The sequence below is a fragment of the Gymnoscopelus microlampas genome (genome assembly GCF_963454915.1).
Source record: "Gymnoscopelus microlampas genome assembly, chromosome: 8".
NCBI lineage: Eukaryota > Metazoa > Chordata > Actinopteri > Myctophiformes > Myctophidae > Gymnoscopelus > Gymnoscopelus microlampas.
The window spans coordinates 53,785,163-53,810,162 of record NC_139945.1 but is presented as its reverse complement, the minus strand read 5'-3'; the positions used below and the strand labels follow the sequence as shown (position 1 = coordinate 53,810,162).

The window sequence follows — 25,000 nt, the reverse complement described above, 5'->3', positions numbered from 1 at the left end:
GGGGGGTAGAGAAAAATCAGAGCGGAAATGGAAAGATGATTGGAGAAATGCGGAATGCGGAGGAAGGTCAAGGGGAGGAAGGTGTATATACAACTTAGTTCCTGAGAGAAGAGAAAGAGATGCAAGGGTGTGGGGGGTGTGTGTGTGTGTGGGGGGAAGGGGGGGGCGGGGGGTTAGAGAAAAAGCAGCGCGGAAATGGAAAGATGATTGGAGAAAAGTGGAGAAAGGTCAAGGGGAGGAAGGTGTATACAACTTGGTTCCAGAGAGAAGAGAAAGAGATGTGTGTGTGTGTGTGTGTGTGTGTGTGGGGAAAATAGGCAATAGTCATGGGGATTGACTGGATCCCCCAAAAAGATGGAACAAATTAAAGAGGGGAGATGAGAGAGGGATTAGAATAACCCATTGAGACCTGAAGCCGATTCTACATGTCTCCTAAATCTCAACAGTATTCTGAAAAACGTATGTTTCTATATCAGTGGTGCTCAATCTTTTTCATGTCAAGGACCCCCAAAATGATATGTATTTGGCCGCGGACCCCCATCAAAATATGTTGTTCCAGGGACCCCCCAGAAGCAAAGATTTGAGTTAAAAATGTTCGCTTTAAAACAATATATATTCAGAAGATTTGCACACATTTTCACGATTTTTCCAAAATAGCAGATCTACAAGCTCGTAGCGCGGCACTCGGTGCCGCGCTACGAGCTTGTAGATCTGCTATTTTTGAATAGCCCAATGTGTAAAATAATGCTTTTTAGCTCAAATCTAAAAATGACACAGTTCCAGGTCTTAATGGGATAAAAGAGAGAGAGAAGCAGAGCATTGCAGAGAGATGGCAGAGGTCCCCTCAGCATTTTAGTCACCTTTTCATCTAGGAAATGAAATCCACCTACTTCTCCCCTGTGTCTACACGCGCACACACACATTAACCACACGCACGTGCACATGTGATCGACCATTATTTTTGATCAATGCCACCATCTGTCTTGTGTGTGTGTGTGTGTGTGTGTGTGTGTGTGTGTGTGTGTGTGTGTGTGTGTGTGCGTGTGTGCGCGCGCCTCTCCACAATATGGGGGTCATGCCACTAGAGAAATCAAAGCATGACTTCATCAGTCCCATTGTTTCCCCTAGCTTTTATAGTTTGAATCCCTCATCACATTACAGCCTTTCATCAAGCGGCTGTGTGTTTTATTGTTGCTTACGTATATCACCCAGGGAGACGCCTGACCTTTTTTCCTCATATCCAAAAAATATGATTTATCACCGCCAGGCCAAAGGCAGGATGATGGTTTACGTTTTCACCACTGTGTGTGTTTAGGGTATACGACAGTTAGTTCCCGTCCGGAAGAGCTATTCCATGAGTGCTGATTTACAGTGCAACAGCACTGGACACTTTTTACTGCATATCACTCTATAGCAGTGGTTCTCAAACTTTTTCATGTCAAGGACCCCCAAATGGACACTTATTAGCCCGCGGACCCCCATTTGAAAAGACAAATTTTAAGGACCCCCAGTTTGACATGCATTAGGGCTACGGACCCCCATTTAATGGCCTTTCTATCTCTGGGACCCCAATTCCTGTTGTAAAATCAATGTTATCTTGATTCTCTGAGAGTGTACAAATGGAACCAAATGGACCCGTTAGGGTCCATTTGGTTCCATTTGTACACTCTCAGAGTTACAGACCCATAAGGGTCCATTTGGTTCCTATCCATCATTTAGCTGGGGACCCCCTGGAACCCCCTCAAGTACCCCTGGGGGTCCCCGGACCCCACTTTGAGAACCAATGCTCTATAGCATCTAGAGTCTAGAGTATCTTTTGGGTCTCACTGAAAAGCTCGGGAACCCCTGCTCTAGATAACACTATTGTGTGTGTGTGTGTGTGTGTGTGTGTGTGTGTGTGTCGCCCTACTGTAAACTGTCCCTGTTATGCAACTGCAACACCATAAACATGATACTTTATCAACGAGTGAGTTAACAGCAGTGGTGAAAAAAAAGTACTCAAATGTTTTACTTAAGTAAAAGTATCAATACTGCAATATCAAGGACCTCTTTGGAAACAAGACCGCAAAGACTTTTATGAACGGACCTTTAGACAAAGTATTTTAAATGTAACTGTGCTGTTTTACATTTTTTGCCTAATAAAATATTCAATCAATCAATCAATGTAGAAGTACGCTGTTACAAGTAAAAGTCCGGAATAAAAAATGTACGTGAGTAAAAGTACAAAAGTATTGGTATCAAAATGTACGTAAAGTACCAAAAGTAAAAGTACAAAAATGTTTGAAAATAGCCGAGGTATAAAATACTGTAGGGCTAAAGTCGTTAAAGTATGTTTTATAATGTAATAATTTATATTGGCAAGGTAACTAGTAACTAAAGTGTTCAAATAAATGTAGTGGAGTAAAAGTACAATATTTGCCTCTGAGATGTAGTGGAGTACAGTAGAAGTAAAAGTTTTGGAAATTGGAAATTCTCAAGTAAAGTACAAATACCTAAAAAATTGTACTTAAGTACAGTACTTAAGTAAATCTACTTAGTTACTTTCCACCACTGCAGTGTAGTACCGTCAAAGGTTATGCTAAAAGGATAACGCAAAAAGCCCCAGGGCTATCAGTAATGCATATAACACTGCACATACAATACAATACATATCGGTAAATATCATCATTTCTCAAGCTTTCGTCACTCACATAATTGATATAATGTATATTACACAAAATAAATCTGCTTGATGTATTCCTTTTACTGGCAAAAAGGGAGCGGGGTAAATGATGTCGTGCCCGTGTGCGATCTTACTTTCCCCACTCTTGCCAGAAACATTAAAGCAGAGCATTAAACGTCCCGCAATCAACGTGGGATGAGAGTGTGTGTGTGTGAGAGTGTGTGTGTGTGTGTAAACCATTACGGCTCATTAACCCATTAAGACCTGGAACTGTGTCATTTTTAGATTTGAGCTAAAAAGCATTATTTTACACTTTGGGCTATTCAAAAATAGCAGATATACAAGCTCGTAGCGCGGCACCGAGTGCCGCGCTACGAGCTTGTAGATCTGCTATTTTTGAAAAATCGTGAAAATGTGTGCAAATATTTGAATATATATATATTTTTAAAGCGAACATTTTTAACTCAAATCTTTGCTTCTGGGGGGTCCCTGGAACAAGATATTTTGATGGGGGTCCGCAGCCAAATACATATCGTTTTGGGGGTCCTTGACGTGAAAAAGATTGAGCACCACTGATATAGAAACATACGTTTTTCAGGAAACTGTTGAGATTTAGGAGACATGTAGAATCGGCCTCAGGTCTCAATGGGTTAAGCAGACATTCTACTGTAGTCATAATCGTCATCGTTATTCGTCTCTAAGGGGCAGAGAGAGAGAGAGAGAGAGAGAGAGAGAGAGAGAGAGAGAGAGAGAGATGGATTGAGTGAACACTGTGATCGAGTGTGAGAACATGCTTCTTCGCCCGCTCTCGCCTGAGACTGGCTGTGCGGAGCATTTACATAACCATCAACACATTTACATACCATTAGCATAAATAACACATTGACACAACAGAGAGGGATTTGAGGGCAGACTGAAGACGGACAGGTTTGGTGGGGGCGGATAGAGAGGCCGAGGAGGGTGTGTGGAGCGAGTGGACAGGAATTATTGCAATTTGTCTCGACGACTGCATCGCGCGTCCCACTCCCCACCCGTCCCCGTATAGATCTCTCCCTCTCACCAAGTTTATGTAAACGTGGGAAAGAGCCGAGTGGTCTTGATCTTTACCATCCATTTTAATTAACCCATTAAGACCTGAAGACGATTCTACAGGTCTCCTAAATCCCAACAGTATTCTTAAAAAAAAACATATGTTTCTACATCGGTGGTGCTCAATCTTTTTTCAGGACCCCCAGAATTATATGTATTTGGCCGCGGACCCCCATCAAAACATTTTGTTCCAGGGACCCCCCCCAGAAGCAAAGATTTGAGTTAAAAATGTTTGCTTTAAAAATATATAGATTCAAAGATTTGCACACATTTTCGCTCATTTTCAAAAATAGCAGATCTACAAGCTCGTAGCGCGGCACTCGGTGCCGCGCTACGAGCTTGTAGATCTGCTATTTTTGAATAGCCCAAAGTGTAAAATAATGCTTTTTAGCTGAAATAAAAAAAATGACAGATGCGTTCCAGGTCTTAATGGGTTAATATACTGTATCTTAATACATAATTAATAGAGCCAGGCATCGAAAAGTCCCTCTGCATGCATGAAGCCACTTAATGGATGTACGCACGCACGCGCGTGCACACACACACACACACACACACGCACACACACGCACGCACACACACACACACACACACACACACACACGCACACGCACGCACGCGCGCACACACCCTTAGTGCTTAGTGCCAAGCCACAAGAACTAGATGCTTTCTGTAACCACGGCAACCTAAATTACTCTCAGCTGGTACGTGGGCACGATGTCTCTCGCCAGATAGAGAGAGAGAGAGAGACGGAGGCAGAGCGGTGGAGGGAGAGAGGAGACGGAGAGACGGAGGGCAAGAGAGGGAAAATATATGCAAGGAGAAAGGTATGATTAGTGTGAAGGCAGGAGGACTGGTGCAGTGTGGGAAACATAATGGAAACGGGGGGAGTGGATGGCAGCGGATAAGCACAGAGTGAGAGGTGAAGGCACAGGTTGGAGGCAGTGGTGGAAAAAGTACTCAAATTATTTACTTAAGTAAAAGTACCAATACTGCACTATAAAAATACTCTGTTACAAGAAAAGTCCAGAATTCAAAATTTACTTGAGTAAAAGTACAAAAGTATTGGCATCAAAATGTACTTAGTGCCAAAAGTAAAAGTGCTAAATATTTGAAAATAGCAGATCTACAAGCTCACAACGCGTCGCGATGCGACGCGTTGTGAGCTTGTAGATCTGCTATTTTCAAATAGCCTATGTATAAAATAGGTTTAAAGTGGTTAATGTATGTTTCATTATATCATAATTTATATCTGAAAAATAACTAGTAACTAAAGTTTTCAAGTAAATGTAGTGGAGTAAAAGTACAATATTTGCCTCTGAGATGTAGTGGAGTAGAAGTAAAAGTATTGGAAATTGGAAATACTCAAGTAAATTACAAATACCTCAAAATTGTACTTAAGTACAGTACTTAAGTAAATGTACTTAGTTACTTTACACCACAGGTTGGAGGGGATGGATGGATGGAGAGGGAGGGAGGGAAGGACACGTGGATGGAGGGAGGGACGGAGAGCGGGAATGAGCGAGGCATAGAGGAGTGGAGAAATGGAGAGAGTGGTGGAGGGAGGGAGGGCGAGAGAAGGGGAGAGGATGGAGAGAGGGAGGGAGGGAGAGAGAGAGGGAGTGGTACCACAGCACTTTGTAAGAGTGAGTCGGAAAGCAACAGGAGTAAATGGGAAGGAGCGTGCTGCTCGGTGCTTATTGCATGCCATGAAGAATAACGTGTGTGTGTGTGCGTGTGTGTGTGTGTGTGTGTGTGCATGCGCGCACTGCAGGAAAAGCTATTAAAGGGATATTTCACTTTCAAAAAAACCTTGGGTCATTTTACCGTCTACACAGGCTTTTGTGAGCCCCCCCAGACCGTTTTTAAAATGCTCGATTCAGTATTTAGATATTTGATATTCATTTTATCAGACACGCCCCCTTCCTATACAAATTTTTTGGATTAGATTTTTAGATTCATCAAAAACACCCGTCCTTGGTTCTGGTGACTCACCCTGCCCTCCTAATACGGGAGGGGGCCGTGTGTTTTCGATTACTTTTTTCATTTATTTTATTTCATTTTTTTATTGTATTTAATTTTTTTCATTTTCCAATTTAAAAAAAAAAAAATGTAAAAAGTAATCGAAAAAAGTGAAATATCCCTGTAAGTCCTACCAGCAGAGACGGAGTAAGTTACAGCTCCAAGAGCTCCAAGTATCTACAGTACAAAGTAGGCATGTAACGATTCACTCAACTCACGATACGATTCGAATCACGATTTGAGGTTCACGATACGATTCTTCACGATTTTTTAACGATTTTTTTAGCACATTTATTTTCCAGACAAATTACTGAAAACCTTGATTATTTATTTTACAAAATCATGTATTTTTAAAAATATATATTTTCTCTTGTCCTCTTTTTAATACTTGATATTAAATAAAGCCTTTTTATTCACGAGGTACATGCATTAACTGTCACATTAAGACATATACTTTTTTATTTGTAAAATAATAACTTTAAATATATAAGTCTTATGAAATAAATGCATTTTAAAACATATATCCCAGATGAAATAAATTAAAAAGAAAACAAATAAACAAACTAAGGCTTAGCCTTGGGATTTACAAGTAATTTTTTTTATCTATGCTACATTCTCAGCATTCTGTATAAAACAACACATTTATGTACAGTAAGGGAAACTGTTTTAAACTGCTCCAAATGAGATTAGATAAGAATTAATTGATTAATATCAATGAAATTCGCTATATATCTGAAAGACAGTGTTGAAAGGAGTTTGGCATTGTCAGCGCTCTGATACAATTGTTAAATTATTAAATTAGATTATTATTCATTGTACTCTGCAGCCGCACCGTGGAGCTCCAGAATTAGCCGTTTTCATTAAGCCTTATCAGTTGTATGTTTCCTACAGAGTTTAAATCAGACAGCTAACAACGTCGTCAGACGGGGGAGGGGGTAAACGGTATAGTTTGGGCAATTCATCAATCAAATAAACATGTTTACATGCGATGCACATTTCCCTCTTTATGCAGTGCGATCGCCTAGTTGTTTAGATTTCATAGCCTGAGAGGACGTGAACCCCACTAGCCCATAGATATATATAAAGGCTAGATGGCTCAAGGGGGCGGCGCAAGCGTAGCTCAACCGCGGCCATCTTGCGACGGTCACTCATAACATTATGTCTATGGTGCATGTACTTTGAAATAACCATAGCGTGCTCAATTTTCATCCGATTTTCAAACGGTTTGGTGTTTTGTAAACACCAAAGATGTAGTTATGATACTGCATACTTATAATTATAATCATGTTTTTTTTTTTAATACAATAATATCATAACTACATCATTGGTGTTTACAAAACACCAAACCGTTTGAAAATCGGATGAAAATTGAGCACGCTATGGTTATTTCAAAGTATATGCACCATAGACATAATGTTATGAATGACCGTCCCAAGATGGCCGCCATGTGGCGACGTCGTACTCCATTGGCCAGCAGCGCGGGTGAGTCATCTAGCCTTTATATATATCTATGCACTAGCCTGCTGTTCAGTGAGTGTGTGAAGAAGAGACGAACGCAGGCAGCTATGGTGGCCCTGAGAGGACAAAATAGTAGGCGGAGAACAAGGTAGGGAGTCTGACTCGATTGCGCCCTCTGCTGGTTGCATCGCGATGTCATATTTTATTGCATCGATTTAAATCGTCACCACTTTGAATCGATTTAAATCGATATACGATAAATCGTTACATGCCTAGTACAAAGACAAGAAACTGTGTGAAACAGCAGTGGAATCCTTAGTGTGTATTGTAGAGGTAACGGTAAGCAAATTACGTTTCATGCAGTGAAGGATTAACTGTACGCACGTGGACAGCGTGGGTGCTGCTGGGTTCGGTGCAGAACATGATTTTTAAAGAGAGAACCTCCTGAGCTATGGGTGGAACAGGACATTTTTGAGAATCTCCTGTTCAAATAATGCGTGCCATGCCTTTTGCTACATCTGTATGAACATTGTTATGTATTGTATATCGTCTTATCTATGAATCTCTGCTCCAAGAACATCCCCCAGCTGTTTAGGCGTTGTGAGCTTGTAGATCGGCTATTTTTGGCAAAGAGGTATAGGTGTTGAGGGAAAAAAGAGCAGACCAAGTAAATAAAAAAAGTTTAATCTGAAACACAATTTTATACAATATAGAGTAGGGGGTTCCCTGCTTCATCCCTCTCTCAGCTAGGGGGGTCCTTGGCCTGAAAAGGTTGAAGACCCCTGCTCTAGGGCCAGGCCACTGAGTTGGTTAGAGGGTGTGCCTTAACCATTGTTATTGGCACAAACAGGGATGCAGTCGGGAACGAGGCGCAGCCAATCTCCGCAAGCATCACTGAAGTGACAATAATAACGGTAAAAGCACACCCTCGAGTATAATATTGGGATCATACAACCATTAATATAAATGTTGTGGGGCAATTCACTCTCAAAGTAACAACCTCTTTATCTCTCTTTTTGTCATGAAAATACATGGGATCTGACAGAGACAATAACTAGTCCTGTTTACAAGTCTAGACCCATTGAGATGGCTGTGTGCCAGGCGGACAACCTTGGCCAAACTGAATCAATACCACACACAGAGAAACAGAACTTCACTGTTGGCTCAATACCGAGTGTTAACTCTCTCAGTGCTAAGCCCCGAGTTATCCCGAGTTTTTTTCTGAATGCCCTCAGTGTCAGAACGAGAAATTCAGAGTTTTTACTTTTTACTGCGATCGCGCTGTTCTGTTTATTTTTCATCATCAGTTTCGCTTTCTGATTCCTTCAGACTCACCGGTTTCCGGATTCATGACGCAGATTCCATTTCCGGTTCTCCTTTTTTTCCCCCGGTCATTTTCGGCCAGAATAGGGACAAAAACACGTTTTTTTCACACGGTATAAAAAACCAACGGAGAGCTCCACTTCTATTGGGTGACGAACAGTCATCGTAGTCGTGCATCACATCGTACTTAAGCCCGATCAGCGATTGTCGAAAACGTCACAACCGGTTATGACGTATGGACTGTTTGAGCCTGTTTAGGGGGGGTCGAGCGAGTCAGCGAGTGATCGAGGTGTCAATGTGTCTAACCGCAGCTAGACAAACTATTTGAAAATTAAATGACAAAATAACAACAACAAAAAAACACGAAAATCGCTGGCACTGGGGGAGTACTCTGGCAGTCAAAGAGTTAAAAAAAATACATTATATCGCAGTATATTGATTGAAAGCCTGCATATCACATCATGGCATTGCCATGCATAAATAATTTCATGTCATACATACAATACATCATTGCACGCCATACATAACAGTACAATGTGTCAGACAGACGCCCACAGGTGCGTGGGCAACAGAAGGGTCTGCAGGAACACAGATGGATCGTGGGTGAGAACGCAACGCCTGCAGACACGACGACGCACACATAATTACACACAGACACACAGACACACAAACTTACATTGCAGTCTAAATATATATGTCGGAAACCTGTTTCGAATGCATTCTGTTGACTGTGTGAACGCACAAGCATAGTTCTGTGTGTCGGTGTATATATGTGTGAGTCACAGCCTGTGTGAGCACGCATGTGTCAGACAGCGTGTAAAGGTGTTGATTGGTAAACGCGGCCGTCTCACCGCATCTAACTCGATAACTACGTCTGACGCGTATCTCACCGCACCTCCGTCCGTGACAGTCGTCATGCCGCCTCTCGTGACGTCTGGTGGTCCACGCCAGACACTCTTTTTTTTCTTTTCTTTTTTTGTCGTTACCCCTTTTTTCACCCCAATTTAGTCGACATGCCGATTGATTCCTCCCCGTATACACATTGTCTATGTGTTGTCACTGATTGTTGTTGTGTTCTACTGGCTCACCTGCCAGTGAGGAGTGAGGTGTTTCAGATTAGATCTTCCCCCCCCCCCCCCCCCCCTCTACAACTATGTACCTCTTTGCCAAAAATAGCAGATCTACAAGCACAACGCCTCGCAGCACGAGGCATTGTGATGAGCTTGTGTTGTGAGGTCTACTCAGAAAAGGGATGCTAGGGTTCAAGTGGTTAAGGTAAAAAAAAAAAAAAATCATATCACACAAAGATTTTGCGGCCCCCCTATAGTAACTCTGAGGACCCGCTAGGGGTCCCGGACCCCCTGTTGAAGACCCCTGACGTAGAGCCATGTACGTGTACGTGTAGCCTAGGCGAAAAAGATCCATGTACGTGTAGCCTAGGCCTAAGACAACCACTATGCCACACTAAATGGAACAGAGCCTTAATTAGAATTATTGGTAACACCTGTGAAGGAAGTAAGGAAGGGGCCCAATTCATTCCCAATATGGCTGCTGTGCATAGAGCCTATAGGATGGGTGCCGGTTCAAGAAATACCTAGTGAGTGAGATTTCCACCCACTAAATAGCCTCCGTTAAAAGGATGTTTCTTTTCTGATGCTTTGACGTTTTGAGCACACGGTCTTCCTCAGACTTCTTTGAAGTCATTTGAAGTCTGAGGAAGAGCCGTGTGCTCAAAACGTCACAACATCAGAATAAAGACATCCTTTTAATGGGAGCTCTCTCTCTGTGTGTGTGTGTGTGTGTGTGTGTGTGTGTGTGTGTGTGCGTGTGCGTGTGCGTGCGAGAGCGAGAACAATCAACACAAAGCATATTTAAGATCGAGGACTCGAAAGGCAAGCATACCAACTACATCTAGACAGCTAGTGTCAGAGACGGGGATGCCTTTCCAGCTGAATCCCAGGGCCATTAGTTTGGTTCAGTCCAAATGTCTTTGTTTAGCAATATATCGTCCAAAAATAAATGACACCTTTAATCGGATGGAGTTCCATCAGCTGTGGTAAACTGCTAAACGTAAAATCTTTTAAACAGTATTGCAAGAATGGATTACTGTTGGTTGAATGATCACTATATGCTTTTGTGACATTGCTTAGTAAGATGTACTATATAACACAATCATAATCAATATACTACAGTCATAATTTGCATAACAAATACTTCAGCATCAGTATCAGTGACTATGGCTTTTGATATTTCCTAGAAGTGAGAAATGCTCAGCTAGAGTGATCTTTTCTACCAGATAGATGAAGGCCTCTGTCTGAATTAAAAAAAAATGTTTTGGAGTAGAGATGCATGGACCACGGTTATATCCATAATGGAGTTGGTCTTGATATTGGCTTCTGGATAAAATTGAGTCTTTGCGGATTGTGAACATAATTCAAAGTAGAACAAGGGAGGAATGAGGGGAAGAGAATTTTGGAGGATACAGAAGGAGGAAGCGTTAATTATTCATTCAGATGATCAGTGGGTTTGGTAGCAAAATGCAAACAGAAACAGGTGTTTGTAAATGACAAGGCAAGGCAAGTGTATTTGTTTTACACATTTCAAGGCTATTTAAACTGCTTTACTCAAAACGTTAAGAGCATTAAGACAAGCTTGGAACACATTATAAATGGACTTTTGAATACAGAAATATATATTTTAAATTGTGAAGAGAACAGAAAATAAGCTGAATTGAGAATGAAGTTACAGTGCAGCTCAAGAATATGAGTTTTTGAAATATGTTTTAGTGTCATTTATTTCGAGGGAATGGTACAAACGTAACGAACTCTGCAATCTCTCAAACCATACTGCCTAATGTGAAATTGTACTTTAAAGAAGTTATTCGATTAAACTTTAAAAACACTTGAGGGCTTCGCAGTCTGACGCGCAAGACAGAATACATCTTTCTCTCCATGTTGAACAGAAAAAAACCCAGACTTGGGATCTACTGATGATAACATGAGATGGGACAGGGTGTTCTGCCCCCCCCCCCCATTGTTCTCATAGCAGGGGAAAGGAGTACATGCTGTACATCCCTGGAACGAGAGAGAAGAAGATGAAGTTGAGCAGAAGAATACGTCCCTGTATACCACCATTTGATTAATGTGTTTTCTACTGGCAATTAGTTTTAATTGACGTGTGTGCGTGTGCGTGTGCGTGTGCGTGTGCGTGTGCGTGTGCGTGTGTGTGTGTGTGTGTGTGTGTGCGTGTGCGTGCGTGCGCGTGTGTGCGTCTTGGCCAAGACAGCAACATAAAAGGTTTCATAAAGAGACTTGAAAACAAACAGTAAAGGAGAGTAAATGTTCCCTTTTTTTCATTAGTCTTCAGTAACAGGACATGAGCATTCGTTGGCAAGCAGTCCTTAATCCATTTGAAAAAAATGTTTTGTAATGTATTTTAAAATAACTGTAGCTCAAAAGCTGAAGATGCAAAAAATCATTTTCACCGACTGAGGGTTTGGGGAATGACACACATAAGTAGCCCATGAGATTGTAGGTTGAAGAGACTGATATGTTTTGGAGTCAGCAAAAAGCATAAATAGGGAGGCTGTCCGTTCAATACGGCCTTGTCAAGAAAAATGTACCAATGTTCCAACAATAATCATTCTGCTTCCAAAAAAATAATCTAAAATGACTCAAATTCTCCATCTTCCTGTTGCTCTAAGGTGAGTACAGTAAAATTCATCCAGCGTATGGGCATTTGTGTGTGTGTGTGTGCTCTGTTGTGCATCCACATGTCTTCACTTAATTCTAAATGTACCAACAAAAGTTTCACTGTAGTCCCCTGGCCTTCAACCTTGTGCTTGCAATTTGCTATACTTGCGCTGCTTTGTTATGTTGTGTGTATTTGTATTTATTCATTAGATTTTTACTACTATGGAGGCAGCTACTGTATATTGTCGTTATCGGGCAGAAACCTTGCATGTCCAACACCCACAGATAGACTTAACCAACTTTCAACCTGGTGTCCCTAAAATGAAAAAAATAAATTAAAACAAATGGCAGGCCTACAAGCTCACAGCTCATCGCGATGTGACACGTTGTGAGCTTGTAGATCTTTCGTTTTCACAACTATTGCACTTCACTATAATGCCACAAAGTAATACATGCCACAAAGTAATAAAATAGGGTATTAAGTTATGGGGGAAAAAAAAAACATGCAAAGATGAATTGCGGTTTCTGCCTGACAGTGGCGATACTGTACATGCGTGCAGCATTTTAAAGAAAGATATACGTTTAAGTATAACATCGTATCCTATTAGCCCAGTGGTTCTCAAGTGGATACCAGGGACTCTCTGGGTTCCTTTTAGGGGGGTCTAAATTGACCCTTTCATGTCTGTAACTCTGACATTGTACAAATGGAACCAAATGGACCCTAACGGGTCCATTTGGTTCCATTTGTACACTGTCAGAGTTAATGGGAGACTTTGAAACGTAAAGGTTTGAGAACCATTGCTCTAGCCCCATTGTACTGTGGGTATAAATATGTCCTAACATGATAATACTTCCCTGTGCAGCTGGTTGTGACATTGTGTTTTTGTTAGTTTTTTTACAATTCACTTAACATAATGTGCAATTATGTCGTCCTAACCTGACGTGAGGCCCCACCGGATGCGGTTAGCACTGACGGCTACAAGGAAAAGGTCATATTTCAGAAGTGTGCTTAAAAAAGTTCCATTAGAGGACTTGGGCCCCACCTGGGGTTTTGTGAGTTCTGCATCCTTTCTAAATCACTCAAATTGGTTGTGTCGCCCTGAGTACTGATTTTGCTCTGTTATTGCCTCCTAGACTGATGTCCTTGTCTGTCCGTATAGCTCGGCAATGCATTGGAATAGTTATGAGAAAGTCTTGCAGGGACCAAATCACACTTCTCTGTATGACCATTTCAGACCTTCTGAAGGAGGTTGCATCCTTCGGTGCCATTTGAGTCACGTCTAACTCTGAGAGTGTACAAATGTAACTTACACTCTCAGAGTTGAATGAAACACCGAGGTTTGTATTGGGAGCTTGTTTGTAGTCCTGCTGACACCAATCTGGGAAAACAGTGACCTCTCCTGTTTTTTTTCCCTTTGAATTTGACTCTGGGGGGGGACCTCCCAATAGAATGTGGATAACAGGATGTTGGCCGTTAGGTCCGCCCTCAGCCCTCCATTTCCGGTCCACGTGGCTTTGTTTACATTCCTAACATTAAAGGGGAAATCCACCCATTTTCAATATTTAACTATGTCATTAATATAGCATAAAGGAGTTGTGTGGAAATAAGAAAAAAGTTCCCCCCTTTCTGTGTTGCCTTGAACTGGAGGATTGATTGTGGGTTTAACATTGCAAATTACAACGTGATGAGTCATCACGTTGTAATTTGCAATGTTAAACTCACAATCAATCCTCCAGTTCAAGGCAAAAAGAAAAGGGGGGAACTTTTTTCTTATTTCCACACAACTCCTTTATGCTATATTAATGACATAGTTAAATATTGAAAATGGGTGGATTTCCCCTTTAACAGGAGCTCCCGACAGATTCAGCTGCGGAGCTCTGAATCTTGTCTTGAGAGATTGTGCTGACACTAACCCCTGTAATGTCTGCTCCTCCTCCTCCTCCTCCTCCTCTCCAGTCTGCACGGTTCGCTGTCAGAAGTTCCTGATCTCGCGGGTGGGAGAAGACTGGATCTTCCTCATCCTCCTGGGACTGCTGATGGCACTGGTCAGTTGGGTGGTGGACTTCTGCATAGCCATCTGCCTACAAGGTGAGACACGAAGGGATGGATGCATGGACAGAGGCTAGTCTTTATGTATTCGACCTCCAAGATGTGCGTGTGTGTGACTCGTAATAGCTCAACCAATTTATGTGTGGGCCCAATAGGCTCTATGCACAGCAGCCATATTATCACTTCCTTCACAGGTGTTACCAATGATACTAATGAAGGCTCTGTTCCATTTAGTGTAGCACAGTGGTTCTCAGATTTTTGAATTTCAGATTTCCACGACCCCCATAACTCTGAGAGTGTACAAATGGAACGGGTCCATTTGGTCCATTTGGTTCCATTTGTACACTCAGAGTTACACACCCGTAAAGGGCCATTTGGGAGTGTTTCCAGTGAGCCAACATGCACAATATCAGCACCCTGACTCCGTCTGACCAGAATGGAACAGAGCCTTCATTAGTATCATTGATAACACCTGTGAATGTCTTACAATATGGCTGCTGTGCATAGGGCCCAATCCCAATTTTGGACATTCCGAGACAAACAATTACCAGTATTTTGTTCAAAAAGTGAAAAATCTTGAAAACAATTCGAAGTACTTGAAAACGATTTGATTTGAGTACATTTAACGTTTGAGCAAACACATTCAAATAAACACAAATAACTTTTTGATAGATACACAATATCAAACGGATATTTAACTTTAATTATACAATGATCAAGCAAGCAAGTAAATATAAAACTCAAATGAAGTTCATTTCACCACTTAAGACCTATTCAAGGATTTAAAAAATCCAATCTGCAACCTCACAATGCATCGCGAGTGAATCTGTGTACTCTCATTTGTTTACTCTCACCTTTCTTACGTGTGTGTGTGTGTGTGTGTGTGTGTGTGTGTGTGTGTGTGTGTGTGTGTGTGTGTGTGTGTGTGTGTGTGTGTGTGTGTGTGTGTGTGTGTGTGTGTGTGTGTGTGTGTGTGTGTGTGTCCACAGCACAGAAGTGGATGTATGGTGGTCTGGACAGTAATGTGTTTCTGCAGTACCTGGCCTGGGTCACCTATCCTGTAGTACTCATCACCTTCTCTGCAGGCTTCACACAGATCCTGGCACCACAGGCCGTCGGTATGACACACACACACACACACACACACACACACACACACACACAGTGTCTTGACCTTAACGACTCCAAACCTTCTTAAAGATATAATCTGGGAATTATTTGAATGTATAAAACTAGAGGTCCGGGCGCCCTGCCCCCTAGCCGCGGACGGGGCTCTAGTAGCCAAACGAATTGTGCGTGTGCATTGCTTGCACATTAGTCGTGCGATACCTGGAAACCTGGCAACCCTGTGGCTCCGTTGCAGACAGGCAGAGGCACAGGCACGGTTTTAACTCGACAGACCCGGGCGCGAGGCTCTCGCGTAGTAGGCTGTCGACGTTTCGACACGCAAACCAAAAGCGAAAGCAAACAGCGGTGTTTGTTTCGAAACGCAAACCGAAAGCGAAAGCAAACCGAGAGACCGACACATTTCAATGGCCGCCGCTTCGTTTGGGCTCGGCTCTTGTCGGCTGCACTCGGCTCGGTAGGTGAACGACAGCCTGTTAACACATTAACCGCCAAGAACGTAGTCCTACGGTCCGTTAAATCCAACTGTTAAGCGCCGAGACCGTAGTCCTACAGTCCGGGTGTCTTTTCCTTTTTTTCGATTTTTTTTATTTTTTTCAATTTTCTAGGGGGACCATTTTCACACCACCGGAAGTGACCCGGAAGTAATATCCCGTTTTTTCTTTCCCGTCGGCCTCTATTCTAAGTAACACCACTAACACCATTTTAAAACCAGTGTAGTTTTTCCTCCTCGCATTTCCCACATAAACGGTCAGAACTCAAACATGGCGGCTCCTTTTGACACGCGGTCTCGACGAGTACACACAGGGACATGTGCACGATGTTTACAAACAGTGGATCGCGGATTCTAAAGGATTTTAACGGGGCCTATGGCGACTTGAAAAAAACAAAAAACAACAATAAAACCTTGGCAGTGGTGAGTACATTATGAGATTAGCCCTTGGCGGTGGATGTGTTAACTGTGGCTGAGGCAGACACAGACACACGGCGAAACGATGAACAGCCACGCATGCGCGCCACTCCCAAATGTAAGGATGTTATTTTAACTCATCTGTACAGTAGAGCATATTAAGTACACCGCTAGTACACCTGCAGCGGTTGGTTCCATTGAGGAATTTAGACCCTTGTGTATAAGGGTCCAAGTACACCAACTGGTTGACAACTTCCATAAAGTTATTTGAAGCAGAAGCTATTAGTTATGAAGTCGTATAATTATTTGTAGCGCTGGATTGCGATGCATCGCCATTGTTCAGAGTTCAGACATTGTTTAATTATCTGTCAGGAGAGGGAGACAATGGACATTTGGTTCCGTTTGCACACTCTTCTGAGTTAATTGAACTTTTTTTACTTTAATTGTAATTTACTGTGTAACTGAAGTTAGTCGATTAATTGTGGCTCAAGTAAAGTTTAAAGTTGCACAGGGTAGATATGACAAAAGAATGTGCATCGCTTAGTAACGTTATACTTAACTCATTCAGTGCCAATGAAATAAAAAAATAATTGCAAACTGTGACAGCCAAAAATACATAGTAAAAAAAAAGTGCTCAGGAGCCGAGATACAGCCCTTTTCCAGTAATAAGTTAAACAAGAAGTGAATGGAGCAGCAAATCTTCAAATCATGATATCTTGGGTTCTGAACGTTTTTATCCAAAAGCGACGCGTTGTGAGCTTGTAGATCTGCTATTTTCAAACATTTTGCCAGCCAAAAATACATAGTGAAAAAAAGTGCTCAGGAGCCGAGATACAGCCTTTTTCAGTAATAAGTTAGTTTTTTTTTTTTCACTCACAGGTTCACATTGCATTGTAGGCCTCGTTCGCCACGACACATTTCATTGTAGCACCACCGGAAACGGAATTATCCGGGATCTGGAAATTCCGATCCCATCCGCTTCCTGTCTAAACCGAAACCTAAAAGTCGATTATCTCGGTTGTTGTTTTTCCCCTCGCTAATCGCTGTTTAGAATTCACCGCTGTGGCTTCAAGATGGCGGATCGCAAATCGAAGCGGTCTTCACTGCTCGTCTCACACAGATCCCCTGTGTGTTAAGAAACAGTTGAACGCGCGATTTTAACGGATTTAGCGAGGTCTGTGGCGACGTGAAAAAAACAACAATAAAACACTGGCACTGGTTAGTACATTATGATATTAAACTATGGCATGGAATGTGTTAGAAAAAAATTAAAGTAAAAAAAAACGTCAAACACGTCATTGGCACGTTGCGCCATTGCGGTGAAACACGTGAAACACGTCAATGGCACTCAACGAGTTAAAACAAAAAACATGAATAGTGAAAACTGCCTATTTACAAGCTCAACACACGTCACTGCTAACATGTTTCAACAAGGAACGATGATGCGCGTGATTATCTCATATAATTGCGATCTGGCGATTGTCATAATTGCGATTAGGCGATTATGTAATAATTGTGACCTACAGGTTGTGAAGCAGTGTTTTTTTTTTATGATTTGTACTTTATTTTCTTTTGTGGACAAACAAACAGATACATTTCTTTCGACAGATGATGCAAACATTTTTTGACAAGACATACAATAGACATTACAAGGACATTCTTAAACCAATAACTACATTACTGACGATTATAACAAGACAAGACATACAGATGTGCCATTTCAAAACTTCAAATGTCCTGCCATCGCCAAGACAGTACATTTTCAGGGGATTCCCAGGGCAATAAGAGGGACAAAGAAGGGCATTTAAAATGCTGAATTATTTTGATGATCACTGCTTTTATGATGCTAATTAATTTGAGCAACTGGTCAAGGACCTCTTCAAATCACCTTTCGCCTCATAATGAGTCTGACACCTTCTTCAACACACATTCTTTTGTTCTCATGTATATTGAAGGGGAAAACGGGGGTGTGTAGTGACAACTTCTTTTCAGGGGCAAAACAGTGCATTTTTAAGGGCAGAAAAGGGAGGAAAAAATGTATTTTCAGGGCACTTTCAGGGAAAGAACAGTAACGTGTGAAGTTTTGAAGTGGCACATCATACACATCATACGAATGGACAAAACAGACAAAACACAAGGCAAAAAAAGAAAAAAGAAAATACAAAGACAACAACAAAGGAAACAACAACAATAAAATAAAAATACAGTGCACAGCAGTCAACCCCAGTCCTACCCCAGACAAATCTAACCCAAGTTGTGAAGCAGTGGTTGAATGAACACCAGAGTGAGTGACCTGTGTGCTGTGCACTTGCTGCTTTGCAGGCTCGGGCATTCCGGAGATGAAGACCATTCTACGCGGCGTGGTGCTGAAAGAATACCTCACCTTCAAGACCTTCGTGGCCAAAGTCATCGGCCTCACGTGCGCTCTGGGCAGTGGTATGCCTCTGGGCAAGGAGGTAACACACACACACACACACACCATAAGACGCACACTCGCTCACACACAGTGGTGTAAAGTAACTATAAGTACATTTACTCAAGTACTGCACTTAAGTACAATGTTGAGGTACTTTTACTTTACTGGAGCATTTCCAATTTTCAGTACTTTTCACTTCTACTCTACTACATCTCAGGGGCAAATATACTTTTACTCCACTACAAATATTTTAAAACTTTAGTTATTAGTTTCTTTGTAGATATAAATGATTACATTATAAAACATACATTAAACACTTTAGACCTATGTTATATATAGGCTATTTGAAAATAGCCGATCTACAAGCTCACAAAGTGTCGCGATGCGACGCGTTGTGAGCTTGTAGGTCTGCTGTTTTCAAACATTTTAGTACTTTTACTTTTGGTACTTTAAGTACATTTTGATACCAATACTTTTGTACTTTTACTCAAGTAAATTTAGAATTCTGGACTTTTACTTGTAACAGAGTACTTTTACTTGTACTTCTACTTCTACATTGCAATATTGATACTTTCACTTAAGTAAAGCATTTGAGTACTTTTTCCACCACTACTTATCCAGTATATACACAAAACAGAAATAGCCTTCCTTGTTGGGAGGCTATTGGTGGCCGGGAGATGTGCCCTTTGATCATGTTCTTGCTTATCTTTTTTATCTTCATACACTTTTCAATTTACTTTATGACTGTTGTGTCTTAGCTGTATTTTTTGTTTTATTATTTCTTGTTTGTTTATATGTGTGTATTTTGTATGTTTAAAAAAACAATAAACATAGTTTGCTAAAAAAAACAAAAACACACTCACACACACACACACACACACACACACATCTGCAAGTGTACACGTGTGCACTTGTACACATTAAATGTGTGCTGCATCTCACAAAGGGAACCTATTATGGACAGAGAAATGTCACACAAAGACGCCGCTCGAAGCGCCCTTTGTCACACAGTGAATGGTCACACACTGTGTGTGTGTGTGTGTGTGGGTGTGTGGTGTGTGTGTGTGTGTGTGTGTGTGTGTGTGTGTGTGTGTGTGTGTGTGTGTGTGTGTGTGTGTGTGTGTGTGTGTGTGTGTGTGTGTATTACTACATCTGGAGTGCATTTGTCCCTGCATGGCACCAATCTATTGTGAATGCACCATTTCAGTAAAAAAACATGAACACTCAAAACACACACACACACACACACACACACACACACACACACACACACACACACACACACACACACACACACACACACACGACTGTGCTCTCACGACAGCCGCAGAGCACAGTCCATGTTGATAAGCTTCAAAATCAAGGACAGTTATGATTCGTAAGGCAAGAGGCTGTCATAGAGTTACACTGTGTGTGTGTGTGTGTGTGTGTGTGTGTGTGTGTGTGTGTGTGTGTGTGTGTGTGTGTGTGTGTGTGTGTGTGTGTGTGTGTGTGTTTAAAACACACACATACGTGTCGCCTTGGAACTTGGAAGGCACAAAGGTAATCAGTCCGAACAGGCTGAGGTACAGAAAGCGACAAGAACATAGGTCATTTCAGGTAACAGACAGGGGTGAGAAGATGAATAATCAGGCAGAATAAACTGGATAGCTGAACAGGTTTTAGGCAAAACGGGTAGAAAACTGGTCTGATTAGTAGGCAAAGTAGAATGGCATGTGGCAGGCACAGGTGTGTGGAGAGGTCTGCAAATGGCTGCAAGTTGTGAATAGTTGTATTGGTGTGGAACTGGGCTTAGGGGTTGGGGTTATTGCAGGGCTAGGGTGGGACAGAGGGTTAAGCAAAAATGTCACTTTTTGTGACAAATTGGGTTTAGGGTTGGATATTTAAGACACAGTATCACTCCCTTCAGTCAAAAACGAGTGAGTCGTGTGGATTTATTCATGCACTCTTGCAGGCACAAACAATCCAACGTCAAACTCGCAAATCATAAATATAAATAAACGTAATGCTCAGAATAAACATAATCAAAAAAGAAACATAAATGTAATGCACTTTCAAATTAACATCACTGTAGCCTCACTGGCTTAATTACAAGATATAAAGGGAATGAGTTCTCTTGCTCCAAACAAACACAGTGACGCACTAAGCTGCAATACAATGAATACATGAATAAGACAAACAAAAGCATAACATGTTGACTTGACATTCAAGGTATGATCCTGCCGCGTCACGCTGTCAAACAAACAAAGGACGTGTAACCACCTACTTTGTCTCCATGACACCGTACCATATATTGCGTTCCGTATGAAAGAACCAATTGACGCTTCCGGCATGTTAACTTGTTATGTTAACAACCAATGGAAATGAAATAAATAAGCAATAAAGAAACCAAATGAAGAAAAATAAAACTAAAATAATTCCAAACAATAATTATGGCAGCCGAACACACACATACATGTGTGGGGATATTTATGTATCTGAGTATCTAAACAGTACGCATGCACTATAATACACAAATGTGATGGAAAGATTTGAAACATATACATTGAAATGAGACCGGGCCCCCCCCAGATGTTTACGCTATCTCCTTTCCCTTAATTTCCTCGTTCTCTCCATCCATGTTTCATGAATTACAAACTAATTACAAGTACCGTAGTGTGCCAGTGGCCAAACCCCAGGGAGTTAGAAGAGGAGAGAAGAGGAGAGGAGAGGAGAGGAGAGGAGAGGAGAGGGGAGGGGAGGGGAGGGGAGGGGAGGGGAGGGGAGGGGAGGGGAGGGGAGGGGAGATTATGTCTAGAATTTGTTGTGTTTTCGAGTGTTGCAGAGTGATTTTCTCTTATTGAATTATTGATGGCGCTTTTGCAGCTGTTGTTGTTATCCTTTGGTCTATCTTGTGTGTGTGTGTGTGTGTGTGTGTGTGTGTGTGTGTGTGTGTGTGTGTGTGTGTGTGTGTGTGTGTGTGTGTGTGTGTGTGTGTGTGTGTGTGTGTGTGTGTACTGCAAATCACAGGAGTTACAGAGTGAGAGAGAGACTTACAGGTATTTTACAGTAGCTGTAAACTTTATGTGGAAAGTAAGACATTTCCCCAGAGAATAGCCTAGCCTACGCACGCGCACGCACACGCACGCACACACACACACACACACGCACACACACACACACACACACACACACACACACACACACACACACACACACACACACACACACACACACACACACACACACACACACACACACACACACACACACACACACACGCGCACACACACATATACGCACGCGCGCATACACACACACACATGCACATTTACACACACAAAGAGGTGTCCCTGCCGTTTTGTACTATTCCTGTATTATGATTATGACGTCGCCCTTCAGCTTGACTTGAGACTCTCACATTTAATCATTTTGGTTAAACTTTTAAATCCGCAGTCTCAATATGCATCATATAGATATTGTCTCAGTTCTTGCTTACGGACACTACGACACTAGCTCAAACGGGAGCCAGGGATCAGCCCTCGAACCATCCACGCCACCTCGTTCAATGCCGACCCACTACCGCCCTAGGTGTCTGTCATACTCACGCAGATTGTTCTGGAGTGTCGTGAGAGCAGAACCACAGCACCAAGTACAATGCAGTAACATTGTGATAAATGGTTTTCATTTTAAGAATATTGTCTGACTGAATTAGGATTTGGTCAAATCTGGAGCTAAGCCCAGAGCATTTCAGCCTGTGTGAAGCAGGTTTTTCTTTTGGTGTGGTCCCTAAATGTAATTACATTTTATTATATTTCATTTGGAATACATGTTTTAATTACATTTCACTCAGTAACACTGGCTCTACTGACATGTCTTCAGGAGTTTCATTATATAATTCATTGACAGAGGTCCCCCCGAGGTCTACACTTGACCAACAAAAAGAAAATAGACATTCTACAAGCTCACAACGCGACGCAACATGTTGTGAGTTTTTAGATCGGCTAAACATGTTTGCCGGTTATGACATGACCAGAAGTGAGAGACTATAGGTTTCAAGTGGTTAATCACAATTGTTACATAAACTCACTCGGATTCAGTCATCGCAGCGGCTGATTGAAATCCCTGATCACTGCACAGATCACACTATTCCTTTTATCAGTTGTGGTTGGCTTGGATTTGTTAACAATGATGAGACAATATTGGGGGGAAATGTCAAAGGAAAACAGAATCGATATCGTCTCTACTGTGTTTTCACCGAGCTCTTCTGCGTCTCTCAGGGTCCGTTCGTGCACATCGCCAGTCTGTGTGCGGCGCTGCTCAGCAAGTTCATGTCCCTGTTTGGTGGAATCTATGAGGTAACGTAACTTCTCTTTCTTCTTGCTCTGTCTTTCCCTCTCTGTATTTCTGTCACTCTCTTCTCTCTTCCTAACCTGACTCTTGCCAGATGGAAGAAGCTTGCGTCACATCTGTTTCACAGGCTACTTCCATCTGGGACCTCGACGGTACCACAATCGATGAAGGGGCGGTCCCTTTTTTTTCTCCAAGCTACTTGGCAGGTGATTGGATGATCCCGCCCCTAGCCGCCGCTGATTGGTTCGAACACGCAGCGACGTGGGCAACTCTTACTATCTGAGCAAGTCCAGACGGAGGCTGTATTGTGACGTCAATACCGCCCCATCTGGCGGAGTCGGGTTATCTCTCTCCCTCTCTACTCCTACTCTCCCTTTCTCTCTGTCTCATATTCATGTAGGCTCTATGCACAGCAGCCATATTGTGAAGACAATCACAGGTGTTACCAATGATACTAATGAAGGCTCTGTGTTCCATTCTGGTCAAACAGAGTCAGGGTGCTGATGTCATGCACGTTGGCTCACGGGAAACACTCTGCTACACCAGTGGGTCTAAAATGTGGGTCCAGGTTAAGAAGTGTCCAAATGACCCCTTACGAGTGTGTAACTCTGAGAGTGTACAAATGGAACCAAATGGACCCTTACGGGTCCATTTGGTTCCATTTGTACACTCTCAGAGTTATGGGGGTCGTGGAAATTGAAACATCTGAGAACCACTGAACTACACTAAACGGAACAGAGCCTTCATTAGTGTCATTGGTAACACCTGTGAAGGAAGTGATAATATGGCTGCTGTGCATAGAGCCTATTGACTGACTCTCTCTCTCTCACACACACACACACGCACACACACACACACACACACACACACACACACACACACACACACACACACACACACACACACATTATTGTTTCCTGTATCAATATTTGAACCAATATGTTCTCAGAGCGGACATACTGTATAACAACTCACTTTGCTCTGCTTCTGCTGGTTTTATTTGAAATGCAGTTTATTGTCTTGTCTCTCCCTTTATCCATCCATCCATCCATCCATCCTTCTACATCCTGTGTGCTTTCACCCCTCCCCAAGGATCCAGTGGAATTGTTTGTAAGGCTCTCTTCGCTTCTCTTCTCTTCTCTTCTCTTCTCTTCTCTTCTCTTCTCTTCTCTTCTCTTCTCTTCTCTTCTCTTCTCTTCTCTTCTCTTCTCTTCTCTTCTGCATAAAGAGATGGAGGGAAAGGGTGAGAACAAGTGGCAGTGGTGGAAAGTAACCAAGTACATTTACTTAAGTACTGTACTTAAGTACAAGTTTGAGGTATTTGTACTTTACTTGAGTATTTCCGATTTCCAATACTTTTACTTCTACTCCACTACATCTCAGAGGCAAATATTGTACTTTTACTCCACTACATTTACTTGAAAACTTTAGTTACTAGTTACTTTTCAGATATAAATTATGATATAATGAACATACATGAACCACTTTAGCCCTACTTTATACCTAGGCTATTTGAAAATAGCAGATCTACAAGCTCACAACGCGTCGCATGGCGACGCGTTGTGAGCTTGTAGATCTGCTATTTTCAAACATTTGAGTACTCTTACTTTTGGTACTTTAAGTACATTTTGATACCAATACTTTTGTACTTTTACTCGAGTAAATTTTGAATTCCAGACTTTTACTTGTAACGGAGTACTTCTACATTGCAGCATTGATACTTTTACTTGGTGAGAAGAAGTGGTTAAACAGGGAATGAGAGGTGAGAAAAGATTAACCAATTAGAAGGGGAAAGAGAGAGGTGGAGTTGTTCAGGGATAGATGGTGCTCTCTGAGTCTTTGGAAGGCTGAAAAACGAACAAGTCAGACTCTCTCTCTCTCTCTCTCTCTCTCTCTCTCTCTCTCTCTCTCTCTCTTCTAT

At 42.0% G+C, this 25,000-nt stretch overlaps 1 protein-coding gene across 1 annotated transcript in view; it reads left to right on the top strand.

The window, feature by feature from the left end:
- LOC311050142 (chloride channel protein 2-like) overlaps nt 1–25,000 on the top strand; it is a gene marked incomplete at its 3' end in the record, with an annotated part of 256,197 nt that overhangs the window by 118,386 nt on the left and 112,811 nt on the right. The window contains exons 3-6 of the mRNA XM_084064112.1: nt 14,204–14,335; nt 15,286–15,414; nt 18,654–18,787; nt 23,007–23,084. Coding sequence (XP_083920238.1) covers nt 14,204–14,335; nt 15,286–15,414; nt 18,654–18,787; nt 23,007–23,084 — 473 coding nt within the window. The remainder of the gene's footprint in view (nt 1–14,203; nt 14,336–15,285; nt 15,415–18,653; nt 18,788–23,006; nt 23,085–25,000) is intronic.